Here is a 20,078-nt window from a genome sequence, read left to right on the forward strand (position 1 = left end):
AGTTTCGCATGATCCACTGTGGTACCAACAAAGGCTACGACAGAGGAAAGACTTTGAGGGGAACAAACTACAACCCCCAGCATTCTCCGCGGCGGGGGAAAGAAAATGAAATCGGCCATGTCGAGTTAAAAATCACGGAACGCTCGAATGTGGGGAGTAGCTTACTTTATGGTTATGTACCATGTATGCCACCCTGAGACCGTTCAGCACATCTTATGGATCTGTTCACATGCTACAACGTTTTGGAGAGACTTTAGCAGATTTATTATCGGACAACTCTGCAAAGACTTTGTTTTAAAATGGGAAAATGTTGTATTTTGTTTTTTTCGCAAGCACAGAAAGGAAGATGTATACTTTGTTATAAATTTGTTAATTATTCTAGCTAAATTCTATCTCCACAAATGCAAGTATAGTAACCAAAAACCTAATTTCAAGCACTATTATAGTCACACTCTATCTTACATAAAATTGATTAGTGGATCACTAAACAAAAAAGCTTTAAAAACTATAACTATTTGCACCACCATTTATTTGGATGTGTGTAACATTTCTGTAGTGCACCCCCTGGCATATTTCATCTTCTGTGTTCAATTTTGTATGCAATTTGTTTGTATACTTATAACCTTGTTCAATAAAGTTTTGAAAAAAAAAACTTTATGGTTATGTAGCCGTAAACCCCGCGTTTTTTAAAGCTAAATATTCAATCGCTTGTTTAACAGTAAATACATTTTGTGGAAGCAAGTACGTTGGTAAAAGTAGCGGGTAAACATGAGCGGCGGAGGGACGCCTACATTGGCAGCAAAATTAGCCTAATCTCAAAGGCCGAGATCCGCTATGAAGGAATTTTGTATACAATTGACACTGAAAATTCGACAGTAGCTCTTGCTAAAGGTAAGTGTAGCCAGTAATAGAGTGATTACAGCTGTAAAAATTTAGTTTTATCAAATATTTCAGTTTTTTTTTAAATAGCCTCCAATGCAGTTAGCTGGTAGCTTTTAGCCGTCTGTAGGCTAAACTCTATCCTTCACTGGGGGTCCTTTGTTTACTTAAGTTTTTGACTTAATCTGTAAATCCAACAACATAAAGTCGTAGAATTAAAAGCTGTCATATGTTTTTCTGCACTACACATTTTAAGGTAACAAATATTGATTCTGTGTTTTTTAAATAATAGTGAAGAGCTTATTTTTAATCCGTGTTTTTTTAACTGGCACCACTTACTTTCCCACCTTTTAGTATTTTAAAGACATGTGTTAGCCGATGTCTTCCACACAACGGAATCAAGACGTAAGTCTGTTGCAGCTATGGAGGTTAACTCATGAAAACTCACACGGACTCAAGATTCACCGTTTTAGAGCTCGGCGTCAGATGGCCAGTCCTTTCCATCTGGGTACCGCTCACACACCCATCTTTGCCAGAAGCTCGCTTTTATTTACTCATGTCACAGGTCAAAGGGTAACACACATGCGTCACTTCCTGGCCCATAACAAGAACAAACCTCATATACACCTAACATCAGAACATAATACTCAACACTCCCACTTGTTCTGAGGTTTTGTTGTCCCATTGTCTCTGAGAAACATTAATAATCGGATCCAAACATAAAATGGTTAAACTTGACAAGCTTGCAGGTTGTAACAGGTTTTGTCATGACATCTGCAACCATTTGGTCAGTTGGACAATAGCTCAGACATAATAATCCATCCCTTACGGTTGATCTCACAAAATGATACCGTATATCGATGTGTTTACATCGTTGTCTTTGTACGGGATTGTTAGCTATTGCAATTGTCCCTTGGTTATCCTCATACACCTGTGTACAAGAGTATACACATCCATCAAGATACCTTAGAAAATGCATCAGATACAAACACTCCTGCACAGTGGCCGCTAGTGCTATGTATTCGGCCTCACATGTTGATAGTGCGACAGTGGATTGTTTTCTTGTTTTCCATGAAACTACTGGTCCATTTTTAGAGAGACTTACACAATAACCTTATGTGCTGCGATGATCATTTACATCAGTAGCCCAGTCTGCATCACCATATGCATGTATTCCAAGTTTCTCATCCTCGCTTTTCCTGTAGCACAATCCCTTACTGGAGGTACTTTTCAGGTATCTTAGCACGTGTTTGACTGTGACCCACTGCTGCTCTGTAGGTTCTGCAAAATACTGTGACAGTTTACTTACGACAAAACTTAAATCAGGTCTGGTACATGTAGCTAAGTAAATAAAACTGCCGACAGCTTCCCAATATTTCTTCACATTGTCCATTTTTTTAGCGTCACCATTGTAGTCAAGTTTCTGTTCACAATGAGTAGATCTAGACTTGCAGTTCTGCATGTCATACCTTTCTAGAATACTTTCTACATATCTTGTTTGTTACATCTTAATATAGTCTTTGTCCAGCTTAAATTCAATGCCTAGAAAATAGTTCAGTTGTCCCAAGTCTTTCATTTTGAATCTTGAAGTTAAGGTTTCTTTGATCTCTTTTAATACTTTCTCATCTGTGGCTGCAATAATCAGATCATCCACCCATATGATGAGTATGATTTTGTCATTTTTTGATTGTCTGGTATACACACAACTGTCTACAGGATTCTGTACAAAGTTATTGTTACATAAGAAATCATGCAATGTGTGATTCCAGTTTCTACCAGCTTGTTTGAGACCATATATTGACTTGTTTAATTTCAACACCATGTTGTCACCTTCTGACCTTTCTTCATAACCTTTGGGTTGTTCTAGGTCAGGGATTCCCAAAGTGCGGTGCGCGCACCCCCGGGGGTGCGCGAGCTGCCGCTAGGGGGTGCGCAAGGTGAAAAGTATAATGGCTGCGGAGCTCAGAGAAGTCTGTCAAAAGTCACCATTAGCGTAGCCAGAAACTAATTTGTGGGTGGGCCTAAGAAAATGTAAGTGGGCCCAATAAACGTAATTGAAAACAAGTATATTTTGCTTGTGTGTGTGTGTGTGTGTGTCCTCCGCACATGCCCTAGCTCAGGGGTCGGCAATCCGCGGCTCTGGAGCTGCATGCAGCTCTTCCATCCATCTGATGCGGCTCTCTGTGCTTGTAAAATAATGAATGGATATTTAAATAAAATGCTTTATATTTTACTGAATTAATTTTACATCTGTAAGCCAATCAGTGGCGGTTCTACATCGAATTACTCCCCGGGCGAAGCCCCCTTTGAGCGCCCCCCCCCCCAACCGCCCCCCCCCCCACCACCACCACCACCACCACACCACCCCACCTGCATGAACACACGCATGTTTTCTACAAACAGGCATGTTTTATTAGAACGACTATTGAACATTCATTTTTCTAAGTTGCACATATTTACATTAATTACTATGAAGTTGTCAAAATGTAAAGCAATATACATTATTTACAGTATCAAAATATATAGAATCAAATATACAAAAACAAACAATAACTAAATATTAAGAATATATGAACATAATAGATAATAAATATTGTAAATAGCAAAAATATTTCACACATAACAAACTAAAGATAATCACTACAGCATTGCACTTAGAAAACACAAACTAAAATTAAAACCTAACCTTGATGCAACGTCATCAATAATGTCATCACATGAAATCTGCTCCCCTACTGAGTGATTGATACTAATCAGAGCCAGGTTAGTGAGCCGCCCCTGAAACATAGGTGACCTCAGGTATGACTTGATCAACTTTTGAAAAGCTCCTCTCAGCTTGAGCCACAGTGACTGGCAGAGCAGTCCAAAAGTTGGGGTAGATCTCCAATAGATCTTTATCATGATCCATAATATTTTAGAATTGCCTCTGAAATTGTAATTTAAACTGACATAAAAAATTGTAGACTACCAAAAATGCCAAACTTTTACAGAACAAATCATGTAAAAATAATCAGTGCAGCCATCTGCAATAAATAAACAGTTAGTGGTGACTAGGGAGTTTCCTTCTGCTTGTAGAGTTGTTTTATTTATTATTATGTGAACATGATCAACATGTGTTTGTTGTTGTTCAGGCAGGCCACAGGCTGCAGTGAGCATTTAACAAATCCTAGTTTGAATCAGTAAAAAACGATTCAAGGACTTTTTTCGAACCATTTGAATATTCGTTTCAATATTTCAGCCCTATTAGCTCTGTTAGCAATTAGTTGACCGCATTTAACCGTTAAAATCCCAGTTAACTGGTTCAAAAAATTGAAAACATGCATCATGAGAGCTACATACCTTTATCTTTTTTTTCCCCCTGAATCGAACACCTGGTGGTTTTAGCCTTTTTATGTTCATCTCTTCTGTTTGGCTCTTAACTCAGTAAGTTTCCTTTAGTCAGGACTAAACAATTTGACCTTGATGGGGGGGTGACCACAAAATCGTTTTGTTTTTCCTTTTTTTATTCGACCATTTCACACAATTCAGAGAAACCTGAAAGAATGATAGGCCTGTGTTTATGATATTATGAATGAAATATGGAAGAAAGTTAAGATGTGATTGACTTTAGCCATGTTAATACAGTTGATTCAGCCCCTGCACGCTCATTTCATTTGGGAAAGACGCAGAGGTGAATTCCCCCGCCGCACCCCTCCCCTTCCTGTTCTTCATAGACACACGGTGCACGTGAACGTTCTCAGTCAGCATGAGCGCCTGCAGCTGCAGGGGGCGCCAACTTGCTGTTTCCAATCCAGACACTGTCATATGACAGATAATAGAAAACCTCGGTGCGGCGCAGATTTCCTTTTTTTTTTTTTTTTTACTCAGCGCTTGTGCGCCCCTTTTGTGTCATGAAAAAATGCCGCCCCGGGCAACTGCCCTGTCTGCCCGTGCCTAAAACCGCTACTGAAGCCAATTCTAAATGTAAAGATTGTCTGCATAAACCTGAACAGGTCCAACCCGGTCTGACTGTGAGACCGGGTTGACGCGTCACGCTTGTGCGTAATCATATAGGCGCTTTCTGAGCTGAAGACGATGTGAGATTCTGGGACTCTCCTCAGACGCCACATTGGAGACAGGAACAAGCACAATTCAGCCAAAGTTTCTTCATCAGGGAGCATTTTCTAAGTGACAAGTCTCTCTGAGAGACCGGGTTTGGAAAACTCTCGCTTCAGTAGAAGGAATCTTCCCGCATGTGCTCTGGTTCTGCGATGCGCTCCAAGCCCCTCTCCACATCTTCAGCTCGCTGTGCACCTTATGTATGCGCTGACAGTGAGCTGCGCTGAGCGGTGTCCAGCTCAGATGTTCAGAAGGAAATCTTTTCTTGAGTGATTTAGCTACATCTGCGATGTGCATAACGAATAAAGTGTCAGTTCGTCTGCATGCGTCGGGGTAATACTTTCTATTCTTTCTCCGTCAAAATAAATGGCCAAATACGGGAACTATCTGGTCAACACAAGCCCTGCTTTTAACTGTTTTGTTTTCTTGTGAAAATCGTCGCAAAGAGATAAAATTTAACTTGATTAACACCAGAGCCAGGCACACTGCATTGTTATTTCCGTCGCTGTAAATGAGGGGAAAATAAAATGATCGGATCCTTTTCTGACCTTCCCCACCAACAAAGTTTAATTACAACAATCAAACGTGACAGAGCAGTCTAAACATGTTTTAAAAAGAAACATATGACAAAAGTGGCACCTGCTCAGTAAAACCACCAACAGGGTGAAAAATATCTAAATATTGTAGGCAGAGACGGGCTACAACTTCTGGATCCACTTTATATAAATCGTTTTATTGATTATCTTCTTATGAAAGATAGCTTTGACGTACACGAGCGACCGGTACCGGCTGCTGTCACCTGTTGTGAGCAGCGCTCGGCTGTCTGAGGGTAGGCCCTGCCCACAACGCCGCGGCTGCTGCGGTGTTTCTTTACTGTGGGAAACGGGTAATAATGGCTCTTTGATGGGAACAGGTTGCCGACCCCTGGTTTAGCGTGACGTCTGATATATATATATTGGCGCCATGCCCTGATGTGGGGCTGGGGGGTGCGTCAACATGGTCGGGACATAGAAGGGGGTGCGCGGCTAAATAAGTTTGGGAACCACTGTTCTAGGTATATCTCTAGATCTATCGGTGCATGTTAGTAAGCACTTTTCACATCCATTTGATGTAGACTCAGGCTTTCTTGGGCTGCTTTTTGCATTAACACTCGTATGCTTGTTAGGTTTGCGGTTGGTGAGAATGTTTCCTCATAGTCCAGTGTTTCCCCTAGGAAATCTGATGAGTCTGATGAAACCCGCTGGTTTTCCATCAGGCAGTCACGGGACAGCTCCAACGACCCAGTGGCTGTGGTGGGTCAATGTTATCGAGCTCTGTCCAGCTCGGCCGTGAACGAGCCGAGGCGACGTCATGCTCTGCTTAAGAAGAGGTGTTATTTTCCCGCTTCAGAAGAAGCATCCAACGTGTTTTTACGCTTTCTCCAAGACATGTCACGTCGCTAAGTTGTCAGCACCGCGAGCTAACACGTCAATAGTGCAGCGTAGCCTGCTGGAGGTTTTAAGGGTTCAAATGAAAACACCTGACCTCTCAGGCTGCTCACACATCGATCTTAAGTTGTCACTGTTGCGCTCACGCCGTAATACAGTATTAGATGTGGTTAAAGTCAGACACGAAAAAATAAATGAATTTTACATGAATAAGTGATGCTTAGCCTGGTGGGGGGAGGAGAACCTGGCCTAATAAGCACTGGAGGAAACCCTGTCAAGATCGTCAACACTCATTTATCTTAATGCTATTGAAACATGTAAACCACAAAGCATTATATCCACTGCTACCTTTCTAATTTTAAACTCAGTAACTTATGCTGTAACTTCACCTTGCCCTGCCTGCTCCTCCTTGCTGCCCGCCGGCTGTGATCACAAGCGACAACATAGTAGTTCCCGCTGCTTCTTCAGGAAACAGCGCAAAAAAACCAAAAACTTGGGATCTTGAAGCGTGGCGGTGGGATTTCAGCCGTGGCGGGTCGCCACGGCTACGCCTATGTAAGGGAAACCCTGTAGTCTATGGCCTTCTTTTGAGTAAATACTTTAGCTACGTATCTTGCCATGAATTTCTCTTTTCCCTCTGTATCCCTCTTTAATGCATAGACCCATTTACCTCCCACTGTTTTCTTACCCTCAGGCAGGATCTTTAGAGTGAATTTGTCATTTTCTCTTAAGGATGACATCTCTTCCTCCATTTCATCTTTCCATTCCTGAGCGTTTTGTGAGTGTACAGCTTCCTCATATGTTAAGGGTACATTACATAGAAGTCTGTAACAGTAATCTACGTTTATCGAAGCTTGATCGTCAGACTCCTCCTCTGTCACATAATCCTGCAGATAGCTTGGTCTTTTAGTGGGGTAACGGGCTGCAGCTTGCTCTGTATCAAGGCTAGGGCTAATCTGACTGCTGTCCTCTGGTTTGGTGACTGGCTCCTGTTTTAATTCCATTTCTGCAGTCTCAGCCACTCCTTTTCTGGTTTTGGGGTATATGTCTAACTCATCCTCATCTGCTGGTACCATGTTTGTTTGCGTTTCCTGCTCTATTCCATTTTTTGTACTGAATCTCACTAACCTGTGCTTTTGCACCTGTCCTGTTTGTGGATAGTAAACCAGGTAGGCAGGGCTGTTTTTGTCCTATCCTACAAAAAGTCCCTCCTCACATCTCAAATCTAGTTTACCCTTCACCTGTTTGTATGAATAGCACTTGCTACCGAACTTATGCATTCTAGATAGATCGGGTCGTTTACCACGAATCGTTTGGTAGGGGGTCTGACCGGTGCGGTTGTTAAAGCACCTGTTTCTTGTTATAACTGCTGCCTGCACAGCATAAACCCACAAAGTTTTAGGCAAATTACTATCTATCAGCATGCATCTCGCCATGTCAAAAAGAGTCTGCCAGCTTCTTTCTGCTGTGCCATTCTGATGAGGCGAATATGGGGCTGAAGTTTCGTGTCTTGTCCCATTTTTAGTCAACACCATTTGGTAGCCCTGTCCTGTGAACTCTGTGCTGTTATCTGATCTTATGCATAAAACCTTGCCGTATAGAGCTGTGTCTGCTATGAACTTCTCAGTAGCTTTTACAGTGTCACTCTTCTGTTTTAAGAAATATATAAAAACAGCTCCTGAATAATCATCAGTGAATGATAGGGCATACCTGTAGCCTTCCTTAGTCTCAGGGCAAATTGGTCCAGCTAAATCTGTATGGACCAGCTCTAATACTGCTTTAGCCTTAGCATCTGGTTTTCTATTTCTCATTTGAATGAATTTCCTCTTAATACATGTTTCACATTGATCTTTTTGTTTGTCGTTCATTTCTTTGATATTCATCCCATCAACAACGTTTTGTAGTCTCCTTAAATCATCATAATTACAATGACCCATGATTTCATGCCAAGTTTGTATGCCGTACAAGGCGTTACATTGATCATTACTCACAGTCTGTAGATCAGGGGTGTCAAACTCATTTTAGCTCAGGGGCCACACTGAGGGAAATCTAGTCCCAAGTGGGCCGGACCGGTAAATTAAAAACAACTTCAGATTGTTTTCTTTGTTTTAATACAATCAGTATAAAACAAGGCTGGAGCATGAGGACAGTGTAGTACAAGTACAACACCTGACGTGTACTTGAAAATTTGAAATAAATAAATCAATAAATTAAAAAAAACATTCCTTAGAGCTTACAGATAACATGGCTAGATCAGTTCCATGCAGCACTTAAAGTATATTTGACTCGTTTTACTTTACATCTTTTAGCTTTCACCAGCACATCAACATCAGAAGTCACATCCTGAGTAGCGGCCAACTTCAGGATGTGATTCAAGTTCTTGTGTGAGCCTTGAGCGCAGCTTTGTTTTATTTATACTCATTACAGAGAAAACTTGCTCACAAAGATAAGTTTATTTTAACTCTACATTGTAAAGTATGAAAATAAAGTTTACACAACCATCTCGTGGGCCGGATCCGGCCCGCGGGCCGCATGTTTGACACCCCTGCATAGTACAGTCAGTTATGCTCTATGATGGGGAATCTGGTTCAGTCAGCACATTTTAGCACGTCTTCGCCCTGTTTAAAGAAAATTGTTGCACCGTTACTAGTGGCTGTCTTCACTGAAAAGATGTCCTGTGGATAAGATGGGATGTACAGCGCATGCTTAAGCACTGCTCGGTGTCGTCGTCCTCTGCTGTCTGTCAGAGTAACCACAGCTTCTCCTCTTTTCTCTGCTACGCCCTTGCATCTCGTTCCATCAGCCAGCTCGATGTGATGGGTTTTAGGCTTGAAGTCCTCATCGAATCTCTGGAAGTTGTCCAAGTTGGTGATATGTGATGTTGCTCCTGTATCCACCATCAACCCTGTAACCCGGCTATTCGTCTGGATTTCCTCATCCCTCAGTCGAAATACGAATTCCTTGCCGTCGTCTTCATCAGCTGCTCCCCGAGCCACATCCTTTTGTGGTTTTCTTCTGCATGCTTCAGTCTGGTGTGTGTTACTTTTGCAGTAGTAACACCTCATCAGGTGAAGAATTTAAGTAATGAAAAAAAAGGTATAATTTAGCTAATTTAAAAGGAACACTTCACAAGAAAACAAGGCTTATAATTTATTTATTTACATACATACATACAAAATCCAAATAAGTAACATGTTTTTTTTAAGTTTGATTTTAGACATGAACAGACAGACGGCAGTACTTTAATTTAAAACAAAATAGAATCGTAGAACAAACTTGACTGAAGCCCCTTTATCAGCTCTGTGCTCTCCAATAGTTGAGAAGAGATGATGAGACATTAAGACAGGACGGGACACAGGCCAACGTAACGGGGAGTAAAACACATCTTCTCTGGAGCTGCGAGGAGCTAAAGGGAAACAAAACATCTCAACACCAGCTGTGTCTTTGGTTCTTCATCTGACACCCTGTGTGTGCAGTTTGCTTTAAAACTGTATTTTTAGATCTATACTAGTAATTTTTTCTCTCACAACAGCAGATGGGGACTTATTTTTATCCATCAGGCTAAAGAAAAAAAAACATCACTGACAAAGAAACAACTAGCATTCTCCAGATAACATAAAAATCACCAATTGGTGAAAATACCTTTAAAAAGGACAAAAGTACTCTTCCATCACATAGTCACGGTTTGAAACGTCTAATTCACACAATGTTTTGACACTTTTTCTTTTATGCCTCTTCCCTCAATTTCTGCTGAGGACTCGCTTTGATCAGAGCAACTCGCTCTTCCAATACTCTGTGCAAACATTCAATGCATATCGATACAGTAAACTTTTATAGTAGATCATATTTATTTAAATATCTCCATAGAACATAGACTTTCTGCGAGTTATGGCAGTTACCATCACACACGTACATTTTGTCCAGAAGACAAAACTGGACACAAAGGACAACTGCACTGCTTGTAACTTTTCAGATTTTTATGTTAAGAAGCACAACACCTTCCAAATAACTACCTTTGTTCAGTTACTGCACGTGTTAAATAGCATGTTATTTACAAACTGATCTGTAAAGTCAAAATCTGCTGGAAAGTGACTTTTCTTTTAATGTCAATGCACTTAGTAATTAAAAAACCTAAGCCCTGATTATTAAAAAAAACAACAGAGGCATCTGAAAATACAAGAAAAGGGGATTTCTTTTTGTATTTAATCAATGAAATTAAAGATTAAACGGGCTTTAAGTGACTCCAGTAGAAACTTTGGGTGAAGATCACTTAAAGTTCTTACATCATGCCATAGCACCAGGATTACAGAGAAATAAACATCCCTGTATTAGGTCCAGTACTGATCTCCATGCATGCTCCAAGGCCACGAGAACGTTCTCCAAAGAAACATTGCATACATCATAAACAATTGAACGTTGTGTGCAAAACCATCTAGAAATAATACAATTTTTTTCCTTTACTCCTCTCTTCTCGAGAACATGGGTTGATCCTCCTCTGAAGCCGATGAACCAGTCGCTGTCAGCTCAAAAACGTACCTGAGCTAATCGGAGCTACGCTGAAATAATTCATGTTGTGCTCATTAGGTGAAAACATGTAGGCAGCGTTACTACGATCAGTGAAACTGACTCAAAACATCTGCACGGCTCCACGCTTTTCCAGCTCCCTCCAGATGTAGCAGCTCCCCACAGCTAAAAGGCTAAAAGTGCTTTCTTGTCCCATGTCGTGATTTTGACTTGAAGGTAAAAGTGCCTCGTCTGGGTGAACCTCTGCAGAGCAAAGACTTCTAGACTTTGTAGAAGTTTGCTTCTTTTGCCGGACAGATTTTTTTTCTCCAAACAAAACTGCAGAGAAAATTGTTTCTTCAAAGTTCATTAAGATGATTTTATCTCCGTGTGCTTTAGCCATTCTCCCATTTGCCATAATGTAACCATTAGGATTGACTTCCCTTAAAAAAGAGATTTAGGACAGAAAAGCACTTGTGAGTCTTGAATTAGTTTTGGGGTTATATGAGGAGGCAGAGGAGGAAATGGAACCACACCCCAGCATCTCCCTTCCTTTGAGTGGAGGTAGTCGGGGTTCAGGGCTCCGCCTGGTTGTGCTGGAGGTCAGATTTGTCAGCACGACTCCTCCAGGGCGTTGACTACCTGTTCCAGGATATCTGGGCAGTAGTCCGAAATCTGCTGGAGAACCAAGTTGGCATATTCCTGCAGCTCCCCGCTCTCCTTCTCACACACCTCCAGCTCCCTCTCCAACTAGAAACAAAATTAAATACTTATATTTAAATGCATCTTTTACATTTTAAATGTTTATTTATGTATCTGTAAATAACTGCAAATTTAGATGTATGATCCCTAACACACAAACATGCATATGGCATTTGAGGGCGGTGAGACCGTTTTCTGCTGGAATCTTATTTTTATTATTTATCTATTTTTATTATTTATCTTATTTTTAGATATTTTTACTAGGCATTCTGGGAATGAATTTGACGTCATCATAGTTTAGGAGTGAACGGAAGATGAGCCGTGGAGCACACCAAGAAGTAAAAGACGTTTTTCCTGATTTTAACAGAGCCATTTTGTTTTAATTCGGTCTCTAAAATCTCCTACTTTAAAAATTAGATAAAAAATCCGCGATTTATTAGCTACCATCAGTCTTTATACAACGAGACGCCTGTAGGTGGCGCCATTTCACAGATAAAATCAAAATTATGCAAAGTTTAATGATCTAGTCTAGTCATTCTTTAGTGTCCAAACAGAAATAAAGATTTTTAGCTCCGTCAGTTTGCTTTCTGACCACAGCATGGATGTTTTAAAACTTTTCACCATTACCAGTCCAAATTCAGTCATCTAGCACATTTCACCATTCAGGTTTAGCAAGATACATATAACAGTTCCATTTTTGGCTTCAGCTTTAGATAATTAAAAATCCAATTCATTACAGTAGACACTCATTAGTGTGTGGGCATCTTCTGAAACCTATTGCAATAAAAATGTTGGTGAACACATGCACTCGGCTCAAATGACTACAGCTGATGTAGGTGCAATAATAAAAACAAAGAGTTGAGACTTTTATTTTACTAGGAACCAAACACTTTAAGGAGCACTTAAACAGGTAAGTTTAATAGCACTAAGGAGCAGTTAAACAGGTAAGTCTAAACAGGCAAGTCTAATAGCACTAAGGAGCACTTAAACAGGTAAGTCTAAAAGCACTAAGGAGCACTTAAAACAGGTAAGTCTAAACAGGTAAGTCTAAAAGCACTAAGGAGCACTTAAAACAGGTAAGTCTAATAGCACTAAGGAGCACTTAAAACAGGTAAGTCTAATAGCACTTAAACAGGTAAGTCTAATAACACTAAGGAGCACTTACAACAGGTAAGTCTAATAGCACTTAAACAGGTAAGTCTAATAACACTAAGGAGCACTTAAACAGGTAAGTCTAATAACACTAAGGAGCACTTAAAACAGGTAAGTCTAAACAGGTAAGTCATAGCACTTAAACAGGTAAGTCTAATAGCACTTAAACAGGCTAGGGAGGTCCTGGCCAAAACAGGCAAATCTAATACTCTTCACCCTCTTCCTCATCGTACCCATCAAGGGAGTCAACTCCCACCTCCTCATAATCTTTTTCCAGTGCAGCCATGTCCTCTCGGGCCTCAGAAAATTCCCCTTCTTCCATGCCTTCACCCACATACCAGTGTACGAATGCGCGTTTCGCATACATAAGGTCGAACTTGTGGTCAAGTCGAGCCCAGGCCTCAGCAATGGCGGTGGTGTTGCTCAGCATGCACACTGCCCTTTGCACATTGGCCAGGTCTCCTCCAGGGACCACAGTGGGGGGCCGGTAGTTGATGCCAACCTTGAAACCAGTGGGACACCAGTCCACAAAGTGGATAGCGCGCTTGGTCTTGATGGTGGCAATGGCAGCATTGACATCTTTGGGAACTACGTCTCCACGATACAGCAGGCAGCAGGCCATGTACTTACCATGCCGAGGGTCGCATTTCACCATCTGATTGCCTGGCTCAAAACAGGCATTTGTGATCTCAGCCACTGTGAGCTGCTCGTGGTAAGCCTTCTCAGCAGAGATGACCGGGGCATAGGTGGCCAGGGGGAAGTGGATACGTGGATACGGCACCAAGTTAGTTTGGAACTCTGTCAGATCAACATTAAGGGCTCCATCAAACCGAAGAGAGGCAGTAACAGAGGACACAATCTGGCTCATGAGCCTGTTGAGGTTGGTGTAGGTGGGGCGCTCAATATCAAGGTTTCGGCGGCAGATGTCGTAGATAGCTTCATTGTCTACCATGAAGGCACAGTCGGAGTGCTCCAAGGTGGTGTGAGTGGTCAAAATGGCATTGTAGGGCTCCACCACAGCTGTGGACACTTGAGGAGCTGGGTAGACTGAGAACTCCAACTTTGACTTTTTGCCATAGTCAACGGACAAACGCTCCATCAGCAGGGAGGTGAAACCTGAACCAGTGCCTCCTCCGAAACTGTGGAAAACCAAGAAACCCTGAAGCCCTGTGCATTGGTCAGCCTGAGAAAACACAATCAAAAGCCATGAATTACACTTTTTCAGGAAAAACACGTCAACTTATATGGGTGAAAATTTATCATGTTTTAATGTATGCTCACCAACTTGCGAATCCGGTCTAAAACCAGGTCGACTATCTCCTTCCCGATGGTGTAATGCCCACGAGCATAGTTGTTAGCAGCATCCTCCTTTCCGGTGATCAGCTGTTCAGGGTGGAACAGTTGGCGGTATGTTCCAGTGCGCACCTCATCTGAAGAGAAATACCCATTTAAGATCTGCCACTGCAGAAATGGGTGTTCCAGAACAGAATATACTTACCAATAACGGTGGGCTCGAGGTCCACATAAACCGCTCTAGGGATGTGTTTTCCAGACCCAGTCTCGCTAAAAAAAGTGTTATAAGAGTTGTCTCCACCTCCAATCTGTTTGTCAGAAGGCATCTGCCCATCTGGCTGGATCCCATGTTCCAAGCAGTAAAGCTCCCAGCAAGCATTACCTATTTGAACCCCTGCCTGACCAACGTGAACGGAGATGCACTCACGCTGGGAAAGAGGGAAAATAGTTTACATGATTAAAAATTGTAAATTCATGCTAACTTCCTGTGCTTGAAAAAAAATAGGGATATGTGCTAGGCCAGATAGATCACGTGACTCGAAGAGTGGGAAGGAGCAGTTAAGACAAAAATCCAAATCGCTTTTAAACTGCTAAAAAACTTATATGCAGTTAAGAGGGAAACACATGATTAAAAATTGTAAATTTATGCCAACTATCTACGCTTGAAAAACTGGGATATGAGCTAAATGTTTTAAACGGCCAGATAGATCACATGATGCAAAGGGCGGGAAAGAGAGGTTAGACAACAATTGAATAGATTTTAAACTGCTAAAAAATACGTTATATGCAGTTAAGAGGGAAAATAGTTTACATGATTAAAAATTGTAAATTAATGCCAACTATCTACGCTTGAAAAAAAATTAGGGATATGTGCTAAACGGACAGATAGATAATGTGATAAGAGCAGTTAGACAAAAATCTAAATATCTTTTAAACTGCTAAAAAAAACGTTATATGCAGTGACAAGCTATCCCAATGAACACAGAACGTTAAAAACCGTCAAAACGGACTTCGGTAGGTATTTTCTGTCATGTGGTCAACCAAAAGCTCTCAACAGGAAAAATGATTTAACCCTCTCAGGCTCAAATTAAGTTTTGATAAAAGAACAAACAACTATGTCCTTCAGGCGTACTTCTGAGTTAAAAAATGCTCATGAAATATGTATGTAGAGTAACTAGTAGGTAGGTTTTAATGTTGCAAATCACCTGCCTCTCAGAGGGTTAAATTTTAGTTTTTATCCCTCTACTAAACAAAACTAAACTTGGCATTTAAACTCCTAAAGTTAATGAAGATTCTTACCATTTTCGGTCGAAAGTTAAGAAGGAATCTGCTAAAATAAATTTCTAACTGACGACAATCAGGCGTCCAGAAACATTAACGCTCGCTCGCGCCTCGCGCGCCTTTTTTTATACAGAGGATTGTACCATTAACTTTAGAGAGGGTGGACTGTACCACTGGCTGCAAACACATTAAAATTGAAACGTTGATTTTAATATTTATATTTTCTTCCATCAGGGATAACGTCTATATAATGAAATACAAAATGTTTTGAGGTATATCTGAGGTTAACATCTTTACCCGATCAGTGTAGTTTCGCATGATCCACTGTGGTACCAACAAAGGCTACGACAGAGGAAAGACTTTGAGGGGAACAAACTACAACCCCCAGCATTCTCCGCGGCGGGGGAAAGAAAATGAAATCGGCCATGTCGAGTTAAAAATCACGGAACGCTCGAATGTGGGGAGTAGCTTACTTTATGGTTATGTACCATGTATGCCACCCTGAGACCGTTCAGCACATCTTATGGATCTGTTCACATGCTACAACGTTTTGGAGAGACTTTAGCAGATTTATTATCGGACAACTCTGCAAAGACTTTGTTTTAAAATGGGAAAATGTTGTATTTTGTTTTTTTCGCAAGCACAGAAAGGAAGATGTATACTTTGTTATAAATTTGTTAATTATTCTAGCTAAATTCTATCTCCACAAATGCAAGTATAGTAACCAAAAACCTAATTTCAAGCACTATTATAGTCACACTCTATCTTACATAAAATTGATTAGTGGATCACTAAACAAAAAAGCTTTAAAAACTATAACTATTTGCACCACCATTTATTTGGATGTGTGTAACATTTCTGTAGTGCACCCCCTGGCATATTTCATCTTCTGTGTTCAATTTTGTATGCAATTTGTTTGTATACTTATAACCTTGTTCAATAAAGTTTTGAAAAAAAAAACTTTATGGTTATGTAGCCGTAAACCCCGCGTTTTTTAAAGCTAAATATTCAATCGCTTGTTTAACAGTAAATACATTTTGTGGAAGCAAGTACGTTGGTAAAAGTAGCGGGTAAACATGAGCGGCGGAGGGACGCCTACATTGGCAGCAAAATTAGCCTAATCTCAAAGGCCGAGATCCGCTATGAAGGAATTTTGTATACAATTGACACTGAAAATTCGACAGTAGCTCTTGCTAAAGGTAAGTGTAGCCAGTAATAGAGTGATTACAGCTGTAAAAATTTAGTTTTATCAAATATTTCAGTTTTTTTTTAAATAGCCTCCAATGCAGTTAGCTGGTAGCTTTTAGCCGTCTGTAGGCTAAACTCTATCCTTCACTGGGGGTCCTTTGTTTACTTAAGTTTTTGACTTAATCTGTAAATCCAACAACATAAAGTCGTAGAATTAAAAGCTGTCATATGTTTTTCTGCACTACACATTTTAAGGTAACAAATATTGATTCTGTGTTTTTTAAATAATAGTGAAGAGCTTATTTTTAATCCGTGTTTTTTTAACTGGCACCACTTACTTTCCCACCTTTTAGTATTTTAAAGACATGTGTTAGCCGATGTCTTCCACACAACGGAATCAAGACGTAAGTCTGTTGCAGCTATGGAGGTTAACTCATGAAAACTCACACGGACTCAAGATTCACCGTTTTAGAGCTCGGCGTCAGATGGCCAGTCCTTTCCATCTGGGTACCGCTCACACACCCATCTTTGCCAGAAGCTCGCTTTTATTTACTCATGTCACAGGTCAAAGGGTAACACACATGCGTCACTTCCTGGCCCATAACAAGAACAAACCTCATATACACCTAACATCAGAACATAATACTCAACACTCCCACTTGTTCTGAGGTTTTGTTGTCCCATTGTCTCTGAGAAACATTAATAATCGGATCCAAACATAAAATGGTTAAACTTGACAAGCTTGCAGGTTGTAACAGGTTTTGTCATGACATCTGCAACCATTTGGTCAGTTGGACAATAGCTCAGACATAATAATCCATCCCTTACGGTTGATCTCACAAAATGATACCGTATATCGATGTGTTTACATCGTTGTCTTTGTACGGGATTGTTAGCTATTGCAATTGTCCCTTGGTTATCCTCATACACCTGTGTACAAGAGTATACACATCCATCAAGATACCTTAGAAAATGCATCAGATACAAACACTCCTGCACAGTGGCCGCTAGTGCTATGTATTCGGCCTCACATGTTGATAGTGCGACAGTGGATTGTTTTCTTGTTTTCCATGAAACTACTGGTCCATTTTTAGAGAGACTTACACAATAACCTTATGTGCTGCGATGATCATTTACATCAGTAGCCCAGTCTGCATCACCATATGCATGTATTCCAAGTTTCTCATCCTCGCTTTTCCTGTAGCACAATCCCTTACTGGAGGTACTTTTCAGGTATCTTAGCACGTGTTTGACTGTGACCCACTGCTGCTCTGTAGGTTCTGCAAAATACTGTGACAGTTTACTTACGACAAAACTTAAATCAGGTCTGGTACATGTAGCTAAGTAAATAAAACTGCCGACAGCTTCCCAATATTTCTTCACATTGTCCATTTTTTTAGCGTCACCATTGTAGTCAAGTTTCTGTTCACAATGAGTAGATCTAGACTTGCAGTTCTGCATGTCATACCTTTCTAGAATACTTTCTACATATCTTGTTTGTTACATCTTAATATAGTCTTTGTCCAGCTTAAATTCAATGCCTAGAAAATAGTTCAGTTGTCCCAAGTCTTTCATTTTGAATCTTGAAGTTAAGGTTTCTTTGATCTCTTTTAATACTTTCTCATCTGTGGCTGCAATAATCAGATCATCCACCCATATGATGAGTATGATTTTGTCATTTTTTGATTGTCTGGTATACACACAACTGTCTACAGGATTCTGTACAAAGTTATTGTTACATAAGAAATCATGCAATGTGTGATTCCAGTTTCTACCAGCTTGTTTGAGACCATATATTGACTTGTTTAATTTCAACACCATGTTGTCACCTTCTGACCTTTCTTCATAACCTTTGGGTTGTTCTAGGTCAGGGATTCCCAAAGTGCGGTGCGCGCACCCCCGGGGGTGCGCGAGCTGCCGCTAGGGGGTGCGCAAGGTGAAAAGTATAATGGCTGCGGAGCTCAGAGAAGTCTGTCAAAAGTCACCATTAGCGTAGCCAGAAACTAATTTGTGGGTGGGCCTAAGAAAATGTAAGTGGGCCCAATAAACGTAATTGAAAACAAGTATATTTTGCTTGTGTGTGTGTGTGTGTGTGTCCTCCGCACATGCCCTAGCTCAGGGGTCGGCAATCCGCGGCTCTGGAGCTGCATGCAGCTCTTCCATCCATCTGATGCGGCTCTCTGTGCTTGTAAAATAATGAATGGATATTTAAATAAAATGCTTTATATTTTACTGAATTAATTTTACATCTGTAAGCCAATCAGTGGCGGTTCTACATCGAATTACTCCCCGGGCGAAGCCCCCTTTGAGCGCCCCCCCCCCCAACCGCCCCCCCCCCCACCACCACCACCACCACCACACCACCCCACCTGCATGAACACACGCATGTTTTCTACAAACAGGCATGTTTTATTAGAACGACTATTGAACATTCATTTTTCTAAGTTGCACATATTTACATTAATTACTATGAAGTTGTCAAAATGTAAAGCAATATACATTATTTACAGTATCAAAATATATAGAATCAAATATACAAAAACAAACAATAACTAAATATTAAGAATATATGAACATAATAGATAATAAATATTGTAAATAGCAAAAATATTTCACACATAACAAACTAAAGATAATCACTACAGCATTGCACTTAGAAAACACAAACTAAAATTAAAACCTAACCTTGATGCAACGTCATCAATAATGTCATCACATGAAATCTGCTCCCCTACTGAGTGATTGATACTAATCAGAGCCAGGTTAGTGAGCCGCCCCTGAAACATAGGTGACCTCAGGTATGACTTGATCAACTTTTGAAAAGCTCCTCTCAGCTTGAGCCACAGTGACTGGCAGAGCAGTCCAAAAGTTGGGGTAGATCTCCAATAGATCTTTATCATGATCCATAATATTTTAGAATTGCCTCTGAAATTGTAATTTAAACTGACATAAAAAATTGTAGACTACCAAAAATGCCAAACTTTTACAGAACAAATCATGTAAAAATAATCAGTGCAGCCATCTGCAATAAATAAACAGTTAGTGGTGACTAGGGAGTTTCCTTCTGCTTGTAGAGTTGTTTTATTTATTATTATGTGAACATGATCAACATGTGTTTGTTGTTGTTCAGGCAGGCCACAGGCTGCAGTGAGCATTTAACAAATCCTAGTTTGAATCAGTAAAAAACGATTCAAGGACTTTTTTCGAACCATTTGAATATTCGTTTCAATATTTCAGCCCTATTAGCTCTGTTAGCAATTAGTTGACCGCATTTAACCGTTAAAATCCCAGTTAACTGGTTCAAAAAATTGAAAACATGCATCATGAGAGCTACATACCTTTATCTTTTTTTTCCCCCTGAATCGAACACCTGGTGGTTTTAGCCTTTTTATGTTCATCTCTTCTGTTTGGCTCTTAACTCAGTAAGTTTCCTTTAGTCAGGACTAAACAATTTGACCTTGATGGGGGGGTGACCACAAAATCGTTTTGTTTTTCCTTTTTTTATTCGACCATTTCACACAATTCAGAGAAACCTGAAAGAATGATAGGCCTGTG

At 40.5% G+C, this 20,078-nt stretch overlaps 1 protein-coding gene across 1 annotated transcript; it reads right to left on the reverse strand.

The window, feature by feature from the left end:
• Positions 1-12,782: 12,782 nt before the first annotated feature.
• LOC139069663 (tubulin alpha-1B chain-like) lies at positions 12,783-15,444 on the reverse strand. The gene is made up of 4 exons (XM_070550415.1): positions 15,354-15,444; positions 14,260-14,482; positions 14,043-14,191; positions 12,783-13,944 (listed from the first exon to the last, which is right to left on the reverse strand). The coding sequence occupies exons 1-4, from the start codon at positions 15,354-15,356 to the stop codon at positions 12,964-12,966; spliced, it is 1,356 nt and encodes a 451-aa protein (XP_070406516.1). The 5' UTR covers positions 15,357-15,444; the 3' UTR covers positions 12,783-12,963.
• Between the last annotated feature and the right edge of the window lie 4,634 nt (positions 15,445-20,078).

This window comes from Nothobranchius furzeri, chromosome 4, assembly GCF_043380555.1.
Source record: "Nothobranchius furzeri strain GRZ-AD chromosome 4, NfurGRZ-RIMD1, whole genome shotgun sequence".
NCBI classification, from domain to species: Eukaryota; Metazoa; Chordata; class Actinopteri; order Cyprinodontiformes; family Nothobranchiidae; genus Nothobranchius; species Nothobranchius furzeri.

Coding starts and splice junctions, on each gene's coding strand:
- LOC139069663 (XM_070550415.1), bottom strand. Junction 14,192..14,259: donor CCTCGAGCCCACCGTTATTG/GTAAGTATATTC, acceptor ATTTCTCTTCAG/ATGAGGTGCGCACTGGAACA. Junction 13,945..14,042: donor TAGACCGGATTCGCAAGTTG/GTGAGCATACAT, acceptor GTGTTTTCTCAG/GCTGACCAATGCACAGGGCT.